At 46.1% G+C, this 18917-nt stretch overlaps 1 protein-coding gene across 6 annotated transcripts in view; it reads left to right on the top strand.

The window, feature by feature from the left end:
- srrm3 (serine/arginine repetitive matrix 3) overlaps positions 1-18917 on the top strand; it is a 148093-nt gene that overhangs the window by 62710 nt on the left and 66466 nt on the right. For all 6 annotated transcript variants that reach the window (XM_086309770.1, XM_086309769.1, XM_086309768.1 and 3 more), the window contains one exon: positions 17730-18030. In XM_086309770.1, the coding sequence (XP_086165896.1) occupies positions 17741-18030 (290 nt within the window). In that variant the 5' untranslated portion in view covers positions 17730-17740. The remainder of the gene's footprint in view (positions 1-17729; positions 18031-18917) is intronic.

The following is an 18917-nucleotide window of genomic DNA, read 5'->3' as shown; positions in this document are numbered from 1 at the left end:
TTTCTCATAAGCACATTTTTCAACACCGCTGAGGGATAAGCGTGTCTATCATGTCGGTTTGATGCATCTGGGAAAATTTTCATTGCAAAATGCTCTCTACATTTTAAACATTCTGTATCTGGTTGTTTTTTTTTCTATATTCTGTAAAAAAAAAAAATCTGTAGCTGATGTACCTGTGTGGTCAAATTAGTGAAGATGTTTTCTCACTTTACTTGTACTCCATCTAAAGTTCCAGCTGAACTCTCAGGGCCACTGTACAACGAGCTTTAAACACTCCCAAACACTAGACTTTTACACATGAAATCATCTTTGCTGTTGCAGACAGTATCTTTGACTACAAAGCCAAAATATGGATCTTTGTAAACCAGTCACATGCTGCATGAGGCATCCAAGGTCATGTCCCTGTCATGCTGAAGAGATTAGAGAGGCAATTAAAGATGATCTGGAATTAATAATCAGCCTCATGTTTGCATGGCACAATCTTTTCTGCCAGCGTGCTGAAGATGTGTTGTAGTGTTTGCTGTTCTGACAGGCATAGACTGACTCAGGCACGCAGACCGGAGCCCGCCTGTGGTCACCTGCCGCTAACCCTGCTAATCACATCAGAAGCACTCCTATGTGAATAATTTCTTCCTGCACATGGCAGCACAGTGGAGTTTGTAGCTGTAGCTTAAACCTACTGTTACAGTCAAGGAGAGAATTTTTAAAAAGCACGGTTTGATCCCCGAGGATCAAAAAGGAGGGAAACTAGTCCAAGCCTTGAGCTGAGGTCGGGCTCATATTCCTCCGCATTGTCAACCCACAGCTGAACCGGGTGCCTGGGATGAACCCTTACAGACGGCTTCTCTTTCTTCCTCTGAAGTGAGACTGTGTTTCTCTGTGTTGAAAATGGGATAGCGGTGGTTTATTTCTGTCACACTGCGCCTTTGAGGTTGCCAAGGATGTCTCTCCACCAGAGGCCAAAGATTTTTAGCTGCCTTCTCATTTCGCCGCGCTATGCCTCGCATGCCACTCATTAAATCAGAGTTTGTTGCTGTTGTCACCGCTGTCACAAGTTGTATTGTGTTAAATCTTTGCTAAACATGATTTATGAAGTCTTGCTCTTAGCCCCACACACAAACATGTATTTCTTTTTGCAGGGTTCTGCATCTGAGAGAAGAGATGTTTGTAGTTCCAAAATCCTGTCTGTGGAATTCTTCAGCTGCATCAAACAGCCTCCTGCAGTCACCCCCCCCTCCCCGCTCCCCGTGCCTTCACCCTCTCTTTCTCCCCGCTAGAATCTCTGTGGTCTTCAGTCAAAATCCACACTCTTATTTCACTTCCAAATCGACAGCAGAAAAGTGAGTGAAGTACTTCACAGAAATTCTCACTCACAGCAGTTGAACAGTGGGCTGTATCTATCCATGACATAAACAAATCAGAGAGGCTGTTTTATGAGCTTTGGTATGTGGCAGTGAATAAGAAGTGACATGTATCCACACTTAAGATTCAGAAAACAAAACAGGGCCACAGTACACACCTGCCTCTGGCCTTATAACCTGTTTCCTATTTTGCATCCACCTTCCATCCTACTCTGACTAAAAAAGAAAAAATGGAAAATGGTAAAAAACGTTGAGGCCGCTTGTTTCCCAGCATCCAACAGCAAACCAACGTGTCTGGAATCAAGACAGCTGACCTTTGGGAAGCTAAACACATCCTCTGGGTGCCAAAGTGCTAAAAACAAACCAGAAGCTTCCAGCCACGGGGCAGATTATTTTAGAAGGAGGGAAAGCATGATGGAAAACAGCACTTACTTAGATATGTGCACAGAAAATGCATCCAGAAGGCGACAGCCACCCAGGGTGTGTTTTTGTCTTTTTTTGCAGCTACTCTCTGCTCCGTCAAGGTCAGGCCCCCTGTTACTGCCACCCTATAATCATGGCTGAGGTGCATCCACTGAGTGAGATCCAATCATTGGTGCCATTGTGTACAACATACAGTGACATGCTGACATGCTCTGAGAAAGGGGTGATGGGTTAGAGAGTGTTGGCTTTTAGAGAGGAAGTGGCTCCAAGGAGACCAGTACCACCTCTCAGAATTTTTTTTCTTTTATTTCTTTTATTTTTGTAACCACTGAGATGGAAAGTACTTAAACAACCCTGATACTAGGGATGGGTATCGTTTAGGTTTTATCCGATACCGGTGCCAAATCGGTACTTTTGAAACGGTGCCGGTGCTCAAACGGTGCTCAAACTGGTCGGTGCTTAAAGAATGGAGAACACAAAATTGGTCCAAAAACCTCTCATGTTCAGCTGGTTTTTGTAAAAAGATAACAATGTTAGCCTTTTCTGCAGCTATGGGGCATATATGGTATCACTCTTGGCTGGAAGCAGTGCTTAAACAATGGAAAAAACACAAACTTTATCCAAAAACCTCTCATGTTTATCCGTTTCCCTCTTTTTCTTTGGTCATTTTAGCCTTTTTGGCCAGGGTGAAGGGAGTATCTGCCATCAAACAAGAAGACAGCCGCATGTAGCTATGATGATGTTTGCTAGTTCACCTTACCTGCATTAATGTAATAACATGGTTAGCCTACTCAACGTAAATTACACACGAACAACATTAAGCTCCTCACGCAGAGAAGAACGGCTGCTGCTGCCATCATCATCCGTCATCATTTCTGCTACACTGGCAGGGCTAGGGGCTAGGACTCTCCTCTTCGTGTTTTTGGGGATGTTGCTAACTCCGGGTCTGATAACAGGCACCACACCCGCAGTAGATGCGCTCGGTGTGAGGTCTCGCAGCAAGCTATCAAATACAGCGCATTTCTCGGCTTTTAAAAAAACCTATGAAAACCTATAAAAAAAACTATGCGTCGCCAGGTGTTTCATCGGATTCGAGGTGTTACCTCCTTTGACAGTATCACAGTATCAGCTTAAAGAACTTGTTGCAGGCTGCTGAGTTTGCATATTTTGCTGTGAAGTACAGCCAGACTTTTGACCGCTTCGCCTTGGGCATTTTTAATCTGTAGCTCTGCTCTAAAAGAACGTACGTACCTGGACCCGCCTACTATCCTTGGAAACGTAAAATGATTGGCTAGAAGTGTATCACAGCTCAGGAAAAAAAAGCACCGAAATAAAGCACCGAAATGTGCGCTGCTTTTCGGTCTGGTTACTACTGTTTATGTCAGAACCGGTGCCATCATGGCACCGGACACCGGTACCTGATACACAATGCAAATTGAAGCCCACTGTCTTATTGTGTTTGCATGTTTTTCCTCTGGAGCTACAAAGCCAGCCCGATTAACCTATCAACAGACAGAGATTAGACACTCAGGAAGTGAAGGTAGCAGAAGATAAATCTAAAAGGATTTCTAATATGAAGCTGGATCACTGTAGAGGCCAGTAATTCAGCAGTGCCAAACATACATTTTACTCCCTTATTGATTTCATGTCAGTGTTATAGGTGACATATCTAATAATTTATTACTGAAACAAATATTATCATCTTGTCCCTGTTCTGGTTCAGTTTATTCTTCTCTGTCCTAATAATATAGAGCAATGTTTGCATGAAAAGGTCTGTCAAGATAGTATACAGATGGCCCCACATATGTTCTGTGTTCAGAGAGCTCTGGTGGAGCATACAAACTGCAAAAATATTCCTATAGTCAGATATAGAAAGCATATTGCATATTGAAGGAGCTCCACATTTCCCACCAGCTTTGGTGGAACCAATCCATAAGTGAAAAAAAAAATAACAGAGGCCATGAAAAAGAAAGTACTCAACTCTCGATTGCATATATGTTGATGCCATGTTACAAAGGTGCACTTGTTTTAATTTGAAGAGATTTACCTACCTGCTATAAAATGCCTCTGTTTGGAGGGGGGGCAGCCAGTCGGGAGACAGCTGGCTGAAAAGGAGATTAGCTAAAACATCTTGTTACAGCCAGTGGATAAGTAGAAAAATCTGCAGAAAGCATAAGACAGGAATGGGATCATTTTGAACTGTGAGTCAAGGATCAAAGTATGGTGAAGGGAATTGATATCATCAATTCCCTTTAACTCCCTTTCTCAAAAATCTCCAAATGAATGCGCATTTTCACCTAAAAATGATGCAACTGGAACGCAATTCAAACTGCTGGGCAAACTTTTGATGACAGAAAATTGGTCAGAAATACAGCATTTTTGTGTATTTCATGTTTTCATTTGAGGAAGATTACAGTGTCCTCATTGCTCTGTGCTTTTCAAATCTCTCCAGTAACAAGTGACCTTTAAGTCACATGCAAATATGGTCACAAAAATTACAGTGTGCTATAAAAATTAAGCCAGTGGTGTTAGTGTAAAGACATCGTCTTTCCGTTGTAGTTTTGGGATGTCCTGTCATCACCTGCAAGCTATTCAAAGAGGCAGACAGGCAAAATAATGAAAGATCCCAGTAGCGTGAAACTCATAGGGGCTGCAGAGGGTAGGACAAATATTATTTGCTTTTCAGACAGGCAAAAATTCCCCTTTGGAAAACCCCCAAAAACTTCACTATTATTTCAGTCTGGGCAGTGTCCTCTGAAATATCTCATAAGCTTAATATAACATTCCTAATGAGAAAGAGATTTTTTTTTCAGTGTGTGGCCACTTTCTGAATGTTATCCTTATTAATTGAGCTTTAAGTGCGTGATCCATCCGCTGCATGCATTGATGAGTCAGCCTTGGATGGGTTGCCAGCAGTGTTGGTCAAGTTACTTGAAAAAAGTAATCGGATTACAGTGCTGCCCATCTCTGGTTGCCAGCGACAATTTAACTCAGAGATCACAATGTTTGCATGGAAATAATGGCAATCTTCCAGCATTTAGTGATGAGCGGTACCTTGCACAGCAGCCATGTGTGGATATCGTTTTCTGCTGTGGGCTTGTTTTGTTGCATTCAAGGTTCATTATTTGTCTTTATTTGTCACATGCATAGTCATACAAGTATAACACACAGTGAAATGTAACCTGACACGCTCCTCAACATGTGCAAAAAATGGGGGGGGGGGGGGGGGGTAGAGGAAGAACATTATATATATATATATAAAAAAAAAAAAAAAAAAACACCCAGCACGCCCCTGCGGGCGGTTTATCCTTCAAGCTCGGGTCCTCTACCAGAGGCCTGGGAGCTTGAGGGTCCTGCGCAGTATCTTAGCTGTTCCCAGGACTGCGCTCTTCTGGACAGAGATCTCCGATGTTGTTCCTGGGATCTGCTGGAGCCACTCGCCTAGCTTGGGAGTCACCGCACCTAGTGCTCCGATTACCACGGGGACCACCGTTACCTTCACCCTCCACATCCTCTCGAGCTCTTCTCTGAGCCCTTGGTATTTCTCCAGCTTCTCGTGTTCCTTCTTCCTGATATTGCTGTCATTCGGAACCGCTACATTGATCACTACGGCCATCTTCTTCTGTTTGTCTACCACCACTATGTCCGGTTGGTTAGCCACCACCATTTTGTCCGTCTGTATCTGGAAGTCCCACAGGATCTTAGCTCGGTCATTCTCCACCACCCTTGGGGGCATCTCCCATTTTGACCTCGGGACTTCCAGGTTATACTCGGCACAGATGTTCCTGTACACTATGCCGGCCACTTGGTTATGGCGTTCCATGTATGCCTTGCCTGCTAGCATCTTGCACCCTGCTGTTATGTGCTGGATTGTCTCTGGGGCATCTTTACACAGCCTGCACCTGGGGTCTTGCCTGGTGTGATAGACCCCAGCCTCTATGGATCTTGTGCTCAGAGCTTGTTCTTGTGCTGCCATGATTAGTGCCTCTGTGCTGTCTTTCAGTCCAGCTTTGTCCAGCCACTGGTAGGATTTCTGGATATCAGCCACCTCCTCTATCTGCCGGTGGTACATACCGTGCAGGGGCCTGTCCTTCCATGATGGTTCCTCGTCTCCCTCCTCTTTCTTGGGTTTCTGCTGCCTGAGGTATTCACTGAGCACTCGGTCAGTTGGGGCCATCTTCCTAATGTATTCTTGGATGTTCGTTGTCTCATCCTGGACTGTGGTGCTGACACTCACCAGTCCCCGGCCCCCTTCCTTCCGCTTAGCGTACAGCCTCAGGGTGCTGGATTTGGGGTGAAACCCTCCATGCATGGTAAGGAGCTTTCTTGTCTTTATGTCAGTGGCTTCTATCTCCTCCTTTGGCCAGCCTATTACCCCAGCAGGGTACCTGATCACGGGCAGGGCGTACGTGTTGATGGCCCGGATCTTGTTCTTACCATTCAGCTGACTCCTCAGGACTTGCCTGACCCTCTGCAGGTACTTGGTGGTTGCAGCTTTTCTAGCGGCCTCTTCATGGTTCCCATTCGCCTGTGGGATCCCCAAGTACTTGTAACTGTCCTCTATGTCTGCAATGTTGCCTTCTGGTAGTTCAATCCCCTCAGTTCTGACTACCTTCCCTCTCTTTGTTACCATCCGACTACACTTCTCCAGTCCGAACGACATTCCAATGTCATTGCTGTATAGCCTGGTAGTGTGGATCAGTGAATCGATGTCTCGTTCACTCTTGGCATACAGCTTGATGTCATCCATGTACAGGAGGTGGCTGACAACTGCTCCGTTCTGTAGTCGGTATCCGTAGCCAGTCTTGTTAATGATCTCACTGAGGGGGTTCAGGCCTATGCAGAACAGCAGTGGGGACAGAGCATCTCCTTGGTAGATCCCGCACTTGATGGTAACTTGTGCTATGGGCTTGGAGTTGGCCTCTAGTGTTGTACGCCACATCCCCATTGAGTTCCTGATGAAGGCTCTTAGGGTCCCATTGATCTTGTACAATTCTAGGCATTCCAGTATCCAGCTGTGGGGCATTGAGTCATAGGCCTTCTTGTAATCAATCCAGGCAGTGCACAGGTTGGTCAGTCTGGTCTTGCAGTCTCGGCTGACTGTTCTGTCTACCAGTAGCTGGTGTTTTGCACCTCTGGTATTCTTGCCAATTCCTTTCTGTGTCCCGCTCATGTATTGACCCATGTGCCTGTTCATCTTAGCCGATATGATGCCTGACAGGAGCTTCCATGTAGTACTGAGGCAGGTTATTGGTCGGTAGTTGGAGGGGACCGGTCCCTTCTTGGGGTCCTTGGGGATCAGGACCGTCCGGCCTTCAGTTAGCCATTCCGGGTGTCTCTCGTTGACTAGCAGCTGGTTCATTTGTGCTGCCAGACGCTCGTGGAGTGCAGTCAGCTTCTTCAGCCAGTAGGCGTGAACCATGTCGGGCCCTGGTGCTGTCCAACTCTTCATACTGGAGACCCTTTCTTGGATATCTGCCACTGTGATGGTTACTGGACCCTGTTCAGGGAGGTCGCTGTGGTCAGCCCTCAGATCCTCTAGCCACTGAGCATTGCCGTTATGGGTTGCATCCTTCTCCCATATGCTCTTCCAGTATTGCTCCGTCTCCAGCCTTGGTGGTGCTGTTCTCTTATTGTTCCCTTGCCACTGAGAGTACACCTTTGCTGGTTCTGTGGAGAACAGCTGGTTTATTCTCCTGCCTTCTATCTCTCTGGTGTACCTCCTCAAGCGGCTGGCCAAGGCTGTGAGTCTTTGCTTGGCAGTTTCCAAGGCCTCAGGTATGGACAGCTTGCTGTATTTCTTAGGCACCTTATTTGTCGCACCTTTCTGCAACTCCGTTAGTTGGCTAACCTCCCTCCGTGCTACTTTGATCTTGCCCTCTAGCCTCCTTCTCCATGGAGGGTACTGCCCCTTGTCGCTGTTCAACTTGTAGCCAAGCATCTCACTGATCACTGTTGCCGTATTGTAGATCAGCTTGTTAGTGTCGGTAATCGTGGTTGTAGGTATTGCCCGTAGTGCTGCATTAACATCATCTAGCATATATAGATATATATATATATCTATATATATATATATAACAATTCTGTAACTGTAACTTCGGTCGTTGCTGTGCTTTTTGGAAGTCGAATTTCCCAGAGGAACCCACCCGAGGGATTAATAAAGTTCTATCTTATCTTATCTTATCTTATCTTATATATATATATATATATATATATATATATATATATATATATATATATATATATATATATATACATACATACAGTGGGGCAAAAAAGTATTTAGTCAGCCACCGATTGTGCAAGTTCCCCCACCTAAAATGATGACAGAGGTCAGTAATTTGCACCAGAGGTACACGTCAACTGTGAGAGACAGAATGTGAAAAAAAAATCCATGAATCCACATGGTAGGATTTGTAAAGAATTTATTCGTAAATTAGGGTGGAAAATAAGTATTTGGTCACCTCAAACAAGGAAAATCTCTGGCTCTCACAGACCTGTAACGTCTTCTATAAGAAGCTTTTCTGTTCCCCACTCGTTACCTGTATGAATGGCACCTGTTTGAACTCATCATCTGTATAAAAGACACCTGTCCACAGCCTCAAACAGTCAGACTCCAAACTCCGCCATGGCCAAGACCAAAGTGCTTTCGAAGGACACCAGGAAAAGTATTGTAGACCTGCACCAGACTGGGAAGAGTGAATCTACAATAGGCAAGCAGCTTGGTGTGAAAAAATCAACTGTGGGAGCAATCATCAGAAAATGGAAGACATACAAGACCACTGATAATCTCCCTCGATCTGGGGCTCCACGCAAGATCTCATCCCGTGGGGTCAAAATGATCATGAGAACGGTGAGCAAAGATCCCAGAACCACACGGGGGGACCTGGTGAATGACCTGCAGAGAGCTGGGACCAAAGTAACAAAGGTCACCATCAGTAACACACTACAACGGCAGGGAATCAAATCCCGCAGTGCCAGACGTGTTCCGCTGCTGAAGCCAGTGCATGTCCAGGCCCGTCTGAAGTTTGCCAGAGAGCACATGGATGATACAGCAGAGGATTGGGAGAATGTCATGTGGTCAGATGAAACCAAAGTAGAACTTTTTGGTATAAACTCAACTCGTTGTGTTTGGAGGAAGACGAATACTGAGTTGCATCCCAAGAACACCATACCTACTGTGAAGCATGGGGGTGGAAACATCATGCTATGGGGCTGTTTTTCTGCCAAGGGGACAGGACGACTGATCCGTGTTAAGGACAGAATGAATGGGGCCATGTATCGTGAGATTTTGAGCCAAAACCTCCTTCCATCAGTGAGAACTTTGAAGATGAAACGAGGCTGGGTCTTCCAACATGACAATGATCCAAAACACACCGCCCGGGCAACAAAGGAGCAACGTAAGAAGCATTTGAAAGTCCTGGAGTGGCCTAGCCAGTCTCCAGACCTCAACCCCATAGAAAATCTGTGGCGGGAGTTGAAAGTCCATGTTGCTCGGCGACAGCCCCAAAACATCACTGCTCTCGAGAAGATCTGCATGGAGGAATGGGCCAAAATACCAGCTACTGTGAGTGCAAACCTGGTAAAGACCTATAGTAAACGTTTGACCTCTGTTATTGCCAACAAAGGTTATGTTACAAAGTATTGAGTTGTATTTTTGTTATTGACCAAATACTTATTTTCCACCCTGAATTACGAATAAATTCTTTACAAATCCTACCATGTGGATTCATGGATTTTTTTTTCACATTCTGTCTCTCACAGTTGAAGTGTACCTCTGGTGCAAATTACTGACCTCTGTCATCATTTTAGGTGGGGGAACTTGCACAATCGGTGGCTGACTAAATACTTTTTTGCCCCACTGTATATATATATATATATATATATATATATATATATACATATATATATATATATATATATATATATATATTTATAAAAACACCCAGCACGCCCCTGCGGGCGGTTTATTCTTCAAGTTCGGGTCCTCTACCAGAGGCCTGCTGGAGCCATTCGCCTAGCTTGGGAGTCACCGCAGCTAGTGCTCCAATTACCACGGGGACCACCGTTACCTTCACCCTCCACATCCTCTCGAGCTCTTCTCTGAGCCCTTGGTATTTCTCCAGCTTCTCGTGTTCCTTCTTCCTGATATTGCTGTCATTCGGAACCGCTACATCGATCACTACGGCCGTCTTCTTCTGTTTGTCTACCACCACTATGTCCGGTTGGTTAGCCACCACCATTTTGTCTGTCTGTATCTGGAAGTCCCACAGGATCTTAGCTCGGTCATTCTCCACCACCCTTGGGGGCATCTCCCATTTTGACCTTGGGACTTCCAGGTTATACTCGGCACAGATGTTCCTGTACACTATGCCGGCCACTTGGTTATGGCGTTCCATGTATGCCTTGCCTGCTAGCATCTTGCACCCTGCTGTTATGTGCTGGGGCATCTTTACACAGCCTGCACCTGGGGTCTTGCCTGGTGTGATAGACCCCAGCCTCTATGGATCTTGTACTCAGAGCTTGTTCTTGTGCTGCCATGATTAGTGCCTCTGTGCTGTCTTTCAGTCCAGCTTTGTCCAGCCACTGGTAGGATTTCTGGATATCAGCCACCTCCTCTATCTGCCGGTGGTACATACCGTGCAGGGGCCTGTCCTTCCATGATGGTTCCTCGTCTCCCTTCTCTTTCTTGGGTTTCTGCTGCCTGAGGTATTCACTGAGCACTCGGTCAGTTGGGGCCATCTTCCCAATGTATTCTTGGATGTTCGTTGTCTCATCCTGGACTGTGGTGCTGACACTCACCAGTCCCCGGCCCCCTTCCTTCCGCTTAGCGTACAGCCTCAGGGTGCTGGACTTGGGGTGAAACCCTCCATGCATGGTAAGGAGCTTTCTTGTCTTTATGTCAGTGGCTTCTATCTCCTCCTTTGGCCAGCCTATTACCCCAGCAGGGTACCTGATCACGGGCAGGGCGTAGGTGTTGATGGCCCGGATCTTGTTCTTGCCGTACATTGGGTGAATGTGCAGTAGTAGCAGCAAGCAGGTGAATTCTGTACATTAATATGAATAGACATCTGACTATTTTACAGGATAGACAATATAACCATTTTTAAAATTAAAGGAATTTGGAATGTACATTGTGCCTTGGTTTAGAGTGTCTGGAAGAGAGTCCTGTCTCAGTCAATTATAGATGATGTGAGAGGGCGGGTGTGTGTGTTTAGGGCCCGGGGATAGAAGCTCCTCTTGAGTCTCTCTGTCCTTGCCCGGATGATGCGGAACCTTCTACCAGATTGCAGGAGTTGGAACAGTTTGTTGCCAGGATGGGACGGGTCCTTCAGTATCTGCTCTAGTCCGGCATCTCCTGGTGTAGGTGTCCTGAAGCGGGGGGAGAGCAATCCTGCAGCAGCGTTCTGCTGTACGGATCACTCTCTGGAGAGCTTTTAGGTCCTTCACACAGCTGTTCCCAAACCACGATGTCATGTTCTGTGTGAGGATGCTCTCCACAGCGCCTGTATAGAAAATCCTGAGGATCTTTGGAGAGACCCTGAACTTCCTCAGTTGTCGTAGGTGATACAGGCGCTGCCTAGCCTTTTTGGTCTGGGCCTGAATGTGGGCAGCCCATGTCAGGTCTGAGGAGATGTGGACACCAAGATACTTGAAGGACTGCACCCTCTCCACTGGAGCTCCATTGATGATAATGGGCTTGTAGTCTCTGTGCTGACTCCTTCTGAAGTCCACCACCAGCTCCTTGGTCTTGCTGAGGTTCAGCTGGAGGTGGTTGTCCTGGCACCATGATGCCAGATTCTTCACTTCATCCATGTAGGCCGCCTCATCGTTGTTGGAGATGGCACCCAACACCACTGTGTCATCAGCAAACTTCACAATGGTGTTGGAGCCATGGGTTGCCACACAGTCTGAAGTGTAGAGGGAGTAGAGCAGTGGCGAGAGGACCTGTGGTGCTCCTGTGTTGATGGTGATGCTGTTAGAGACGTGGATCCTCTGTGTATCTGTTGGATCGGTAGGCGAACTGCAGCGGATCTGTGGTGTCTGGGATGGAGGAGGAGATGATGTTCTTCAGCAGCCTCTCAAAAACCTTCATTACCGAGGTCAGTGCAACTGGCCGGTAATCGTTCAGGGATGAGGGTTTGCTGTTCCTGGGCACAGGGATGATGGTGGATCTTTTGAAGCATGTGGGGACCACAGACTTCGCCAGGGACTCGTTGAAGATGTAAGTGAACACACCTGCTAGCTGGTCAGCACAGCAGCGCAGCAGACAGCCGGTGATGCCGTCTGGCCCCGCCGCTTTCCTTGTGTTCACTCTCAGAATCAGAATCAGAATCAGAAAGGGTTTTATTGCCAAATGTTGAGCGGGTTTACAACATTAGGAAATTGCTGCGGTGCCTCAGTGCAAACATACTGTTATAAATTAAGCTTGAATAGACATGAAAATAAAAATGAGAATAAGAATTAAAAGTGCTAAGTAGATAGATAGATATATACATGATATATACATGAGTGCAGGTGGTGATCAGTGCCAAACATGGAATGATGCAGTGAACACAGCGTAGGGTCATGTGTTAGTGGTGGGAACAGTCATACGGTTATTGTTCATGTGTTCAACAGCAGAGGGGAAGAAACTGTTCTTATGGCGAGAGGCTCTGGTGCGAATGGACCGGAGCCTCCTGCCTGAGGGGAGCAGGTCAAACAGACTGTGTCCAGGGTGAGAAGGGTCAGCTGTGATCCAAGCTGCACGTCCCAGTGTCCTGGAGGTGTACAGGTCCTGCAGAGATGGGAGTCTGCAGCCAATCACCTTCTCAGCAGAGCGCACAACACGCTGCAGTCTCTGTTTGTCCCTGATAGTGGCTCCAGCGTACCACACGGTGATGGAGGAGGTGAGGATGGACTCGATGATTGCAGTGTAGAATTGCATCATCGTCCGTGTTGGCAGGTTGAATTTCTTCAGCTGCCTCAGGAAGTACATCCTCTGCTGGGCTTTCTTAATGATGGAGGTGATGGTGGGCTCCCACTTCAGGTCCTGGGTGATGGTGGTACCCAGGAAGCGGAATGAGTCCACAGAGGTGATGGGGGTGTCAGTCAGGATGATGGGGGGGAGTGGAGCTGTGTGCTTCCTGAAGTCCACAATAATCTCCACTGTCTCCTGGGCATTCAGCACCAGGTTGTTGTGGCTGCACCAGGACACCAGACGTTCAACCTCCCTCCTGTAGGCAGACTCATCCCCGTCCGAGGTGAGTCCAATAACGGTGGTGTCATCTGCAAACTTGATTAGCTTGACAGACTGGTGGGTGGAGGTGCAGCAGTTAGTATACAGGGAGAAGAGCAGGGGAGAAAGAACACAGCCCTGAGGGGAGCCGGTGCTGATGGTCCGGGAGTCCGAGACATTCTTTCCCAGCCTCACATGCTGTTTTCTGTCTGTCAGGAAGTCAGTGATCCACCGGCAGATGGGATCAGGCACATTCAAAACAAAAATGGTAAACAAAAAAGGTAACAAAAAATAATTTCCCCCAGGGATCAATAAAGTATTCTGATTCTGATTCTGATTCTGATTCATCTGGGAAAGCTTGCCTCGGAGATGGTCTGGAAGGATGGTATTGAAGGCAGAGCTGAAGTCCACAAACAGGATCCTGGCGTAGGTTCCTGGGGAGTCCAGATGCTGCAGGATGAAGTGTAGGGCCATGTTGATGGCGTCATCTACAGACCTGTTGGCTCTGTATGCAAACTGCAGGGGGTCCAGGAGGGGGGCCGTGAGGGTCTTGAGATAGGAGAGAACCAGGCGCTCAAAAGACTTCATGACCACAGATGTCAGAGCCACGGGTCTGTAGTCATTTAGTCCAGTGATCCTAGGTTTCTTGGGGACAGGGATTATGGTAGAGGACTTGAAGCAGGCAGGCACATGACATGCCTGCAGTGAGGAGTTGAAACTCCTTAATGCCGCTCGGACGTCATGCTCCGCGATGTACTGCTACTTCCGTAAACTCGATGATGTCGACTGCGCATGCTCTGAACATGTCCCAGTCGCCGTCGTTGAGTGCGTCCTGTAGCGTAGCTTCTGATTGGGCAGTCCACCGTTTTACCTCCCTCGTGGTCACGTCTTCCCGCCGTATGTTTTGTTTATACTGGGGAATGAGGAAGATGGCGTTGTGGTCAGACTTCCCAAAAGCCAGGTGTGAGACAGCTTTGTAGCCCTGCTTGTATGGCGTGTAGCAGTGATCCAAAATACGATCCCCTCTCGTTGGACACGAGACATGCTGGTAAAAGTTTGGCATGACTTGTCTGAGGTTCGCTTTATTAAAGTCTCCTGCTACAATGAGGGCTGCGCCCGGGTCCTTGTTTTGAAGCGAGCTCAGCACATCATGTAATTCGGACAAAGCCATACCTGTGTCCGCTTGGGGTGGGATGTAGACCACCGTGGCGATGACTGAGGTGAACTCACGGGGCAGATAGAAAGGGCGGCACTTAATGCTCAGGAACTCCAGATGTGGCGAGCAGCCGCTGGAAAGAGTAGAAATGCTCCTGGCATCACACCACTTTCTGTTTACCATGAAACACATTCCTCCACCTTTGGTTTTGTTTGACTCTGCCGTTCTGTCCGCGCGGAGCACAAAGAATGAATCCGACGGAGTTACAGCCTGGTCCGGCACGGTGGGGGTCAGCCATGTCTCCGTGAAGCACAGAATGTTGCAGTCCCTCATGTCACGTTGGAAGGTGACCCTTGCTCTTAGGTCATCGAGCTTGTCCTCCATGGATTGTACATTGGCCAGTAGGATGCTGGGCAGTGGTGCGCGATGTGCCTGCTGTCTCAGTCTATTCCTAATGCCAGCGCGTTTCCCTCGGCGCTTCTTTGTTCTGCGCCTCGGATGAGCGGCCCGTCCTTTGTTGTTCTCCGCGCCGCGTAGAATCTCTGGCGGCAAGGAAGGATCGGGTTTAAAAGTGTCCAAGATTAGATGTGCAACCTTGGCACCGATGTTTACAAGTGATACGCTGTCGTATACTATAAGACTAGAGGACTGGAGAATGCCATGTTGCATAATGTTAGCAGAAGACAGGCTGCAGTATAGACACAGCAGAGGCCTCCCCAGCGGCAAGGTCCAATCAAGCAGACAGCACAGGAAAACCACTGACAGAAGTTAAGGACACAGCAGTGCAGCCTTCTTTCTTCTCTTTCTAAAGAAATGGCACGAGTCACAGGCTCTGGAGCAGAGTATTGAATGTCCAAGTGTGTGTTAATCTGTTTGGGATTTGAAATAATTGATGGCGGCGCTTTGTGCTTGCGGCTAAACAACTTCACTTAGCACATGACTAATTACAGACAGTGTTTGTCGGGATGTGACAGTCTTATACGCCTTTGCAATAATAGCAGAAGAGGTCAGTGCCAGCATTAATACAGCAGCTAGAGATAACCTTCAGTCCCTGCAGAGGACTCGCACACAATTAGCTGTGCGCCTTATCGGCTCAATGACAAGTCTCCCTTTCTGCTCTGACTTTTTCTTTTTATCACACAATTAAATAATTTAGTTGTTTTAACTTGAAAGAAAACAGATTCTCTGCCCATCCCATCTCCCCGGGAAAAAAGGAATGATGCATTAATATAATGAGGAGGCTCCAGTTTAACGTAACGACAGATGTGGGCCAGGCTCTACATCTGGTGAAGAATTTAATTTGGAATGGGAGGGTCCTTTTGCTCTGATTTTCAGATGTTATCATTTCATTTAACCTTGCTGTGAATGAGCCTGCCTTTAATGTTGGGATGTGTGCATGTTGTGACATTTATGGGGAGGGCTCGTGGATCTCTTGTAGGCCAAGACAGGACTTCCAGAATAAGCCACAGACTGTATATGAGAGAGAAGAGAAGCTGATGGGGAATTTTAATGATCCACAGGGTGTGGATTCTCTGGGAGCAAAAAGAACTCCAGTCCTACAAGAAAATAATCGTACCGCTTAGGTTATGATCCCAACTACTAGATTCAAGTCCTGTTAAATATCATATGATGGGATATGATTTGTAATTTGTGGTCACAATAAAGCAGGGTATACTTTAGTGTGGTCTAACCCTAACCCCTGTATTTCTCAGTCTGATCCACCTTTTTTATAACATCTGCTTTCAAAACACAAAAATAGTGATTCTTCAGCTCAAGGCTTCAAATCAAGACCTCACAGTGGCAGCGTCTATCTTTTTTACACAGTCTACAGCACGTATGGCGTTATCCATAGTTCTCCCCTAAGTGCATCTCCAAACCCACAACCCTGCTCTCTTTGTAGCCAAAGAGCTATGCAAATTAACATAAACGGCACATTTTTTTACTTAAGATGCGGGTTGCTTCATTTTTCTCTTGTCATTTAATAATTAAGTCCTTTAAATTTAATGTTCCATAAGTGCATGTGAGTTCTTGCTTGTGCTTTTGTTGAATCTGTGGGATGCATGAATGTAAATTTCTCTGTAAGCACACAAATACACGCACATTAAGCTACATTTCATTTCACATCTAAATGAACTGTCTGTTATTCACAGAGTGATTCATATATCACATATTCCTGTCTTTTCACCAGTTGTGTGTTGCTGCTGTCTGCCTGAATGTCATTTTAAACACCCTTTTTAAAGATGAGAGCTTTTCTCCTTACCATCTTCTGCAGGTGAGCGTGTGTAGATGAGAGATTACTGTCATGGAATATCAAGCGCTGATTTACTGTATAATAGATTCAGAGATGATGCCTCCTGCTGTCCTGCCACCTGTTCTGTCACCCGAGAGCCGCACACATCCACGGCTTGTTTACCAGCACACGGCACTCCAGAACACAAGCACATCCCTATTAACCAGTCAAAGACTACCAGGAGCAGCTCAAATGCACAAAAGCGTGAGACGGCACAGCATTAGCTTGTTCGCACACTCCCTGTGATTAGATAAAAGAAAAGGGAATGGCTTGTGACTGTAGCTCTGAGAGTCTGTCCATCCAGCTTCAGTATCAACCTGTCTTGAGTCCTCAATGTGTGGCAGTGATGAAGTGCCTCAGCCGGCCTTCTGTGCCTCCGCACTGAAAAATGAAGTCATTAGTTGTAGAGGGAGAGGAGCTTAAGTTCGCGGGCACGCTATAAGCCCTTCCACACTTCCCGTGCGCTCAGCACTGGCCTTAAAAGAACAGTCTGTCTTAATCAGAGTCCAGTCCACACAACACTTCCACCAGATGCTTTTTTATTAACAAAATGACATTCTCACCATTTCATGAGTAAATGAGGCAGAAAGAGAAAAGATTAAGGAAGTCAAAATCAAACAGGGCATTGAGTTTCTTCTCACACTAACCTTTGTCACTCATTTCTGTCTTTAAGTATGCTTATTGCTCCCATTGTTTTTTCCTTGTCACGTCATATGGTTTTTATATGACCTTTACAGTTTACAGCTTTAGTTTGCTCCACTAGATACGAGAGTGTAGAAGAGGAAGCACTCTGTCTCCTAACCTGCCTTTAGGCACTACTTAGTTGTTGACTCACAGAGCTGAAGTTACTTCCAGTTCTGTCTCTGGCTGTGCATGTCCACATGTACCCAAGATCCAAATTGTGTGTGTATGTGCGTGGGTGCAGTATATTGGTGCGAGTGTGTGCAATCGTACTGCTCAGTTCAGGCAGAAATGCTGCAGCCTGTCCAAAGATATTAACATCAAATGAAGCGCTCACCTTTCAGTTTCAGAATGTTTGTGGCTTACTGCTGGTTCAGATAGTGTGATGTACTGACAACATTTAGAGATGGGTACAAAATGGTCTTTGATGGGGATTTTTTTTTACTAAATGTATAAAGATTACTCCCACTGAGTGAGAACCTCCCAAAACAAGGGAAAGATCTGACATTAAATGATTAATGTGAGTGAGACCCACAAGTGACAGCTTCTCTCATCCCCTCTCTCCGTTAACCTTTGGTCTCTTCATCTCTGTCTCGACAGATTCAGTAATCATGTATGATGCAACAAGGGTGCTGTCTCCGAAAGATGGTGCAAACGGTTTGGCCCAGCCGGTTGTCCCTGGAGCAGGAGCGGGAACAGCTGTAGGATCTGGAGGGCCAACTGCAACTACAGTGCTGCAAGCTAAAACTGAAGAGGGGCAGTCAGTTAAGGAGGAGGAGGAGGAGCCCAAAGCAGAGCCTGTCCTGGTGAAGAAGCCCCACAGAGAAATTCTGGACCATGAGAGGAAGAGGAGGGTGGAGCTCAAATGTATGGAGCTCCAAGAGATGATGGAGGAGCAAGGGTAAGTAAAGAACAAATAGTAAAAAAACAACAGATAAGATAACAGTACTAAGTTGGTCGAAAATAACTTGATTATTGACCCTGAGGGAATGATTATATAGGGTACAATGATAGTCCTGAGTGTTATATTATTATAGTCCTTTATTTATAATTTAATTTGTTTGGAGACCTTTTTTAAGTTATTTGAAGAGCTGAGTAAGTTTAGGTTGCCATGGTTAACACTAAAGTAATTTTTAGACAGCACAGATTACACAGATTACAAAACAGAAGATAGAAATAAGGTTAAATAAATAAGGTTACGGGTAAGAATGTGCTTGCATTCATAGTTAGTCACATGTGTAGCATGAATAAAACCAGAGTTGTCGAGGCAACTAGATTTATTAAACTAGACTGGGAGCTGATTTGCTAGGCTTACAGTGCCTTAAGCATTTACAAAGTTGCATTAATAAAGAAATAACTCAATCTAAACCTAATCAAAGAGAAGTTTAATATTTGGTCTATTGATTTGCACTGGGCTTATTTGTTAGAAGGTTCAGTCGTTAGTAAGAAAATTCCCCAAGGAAGCCATCTGTTGAAGTCAAACTAAAATATTACCTGCAGAAGAGTTACAGTTTCAGTGGTAAGGCACAACTTTGACTTTGAGGGAAAATTGTTTCCACTTCCAGCTTGCATTGCACTTTTTTCAAGTTTTACTACTGCTCATTGGTCAGTTAGCTTAGTGCTCATTGGCCAGTTAGTGTTTGTCGGAACGTTGCCATCTTTAATGCAAACTGCAGGCAACTGCGGCAATCTCCTTATGAGCAAACTAATTTGTGAAAGGCAGCAGTCACTTGCCAACCAATATAAATATAATTTTTCCCTAGTTACGGTTGTTATGCACTCACCACC

This window comes from Aulonocara sp. 'chitande type north' Nkhata Bay, linkage group LG10 (assembly GCF_057382095.1).
Source record: "Aulonocara sp. 'chitande type north' Nkhata Bay isolate Kocher_YH1m ecotype deep benthic linkage group LG10, A_spYH_male_GT1.1, whole genome shotgun sequence".
Lineage (NCBI taxonomy): Eukaryota > Metazoa > Chordata > Actinopteri > Cichliformes > Cichlidae > Aulonocara > Aulonocara sp. 'chitande type north' Nkhata Bay.
Note: the sequence above shows the minus strand (reverse complement) of the source record. Positions and strands in the feature narration are given on the sequence as shown.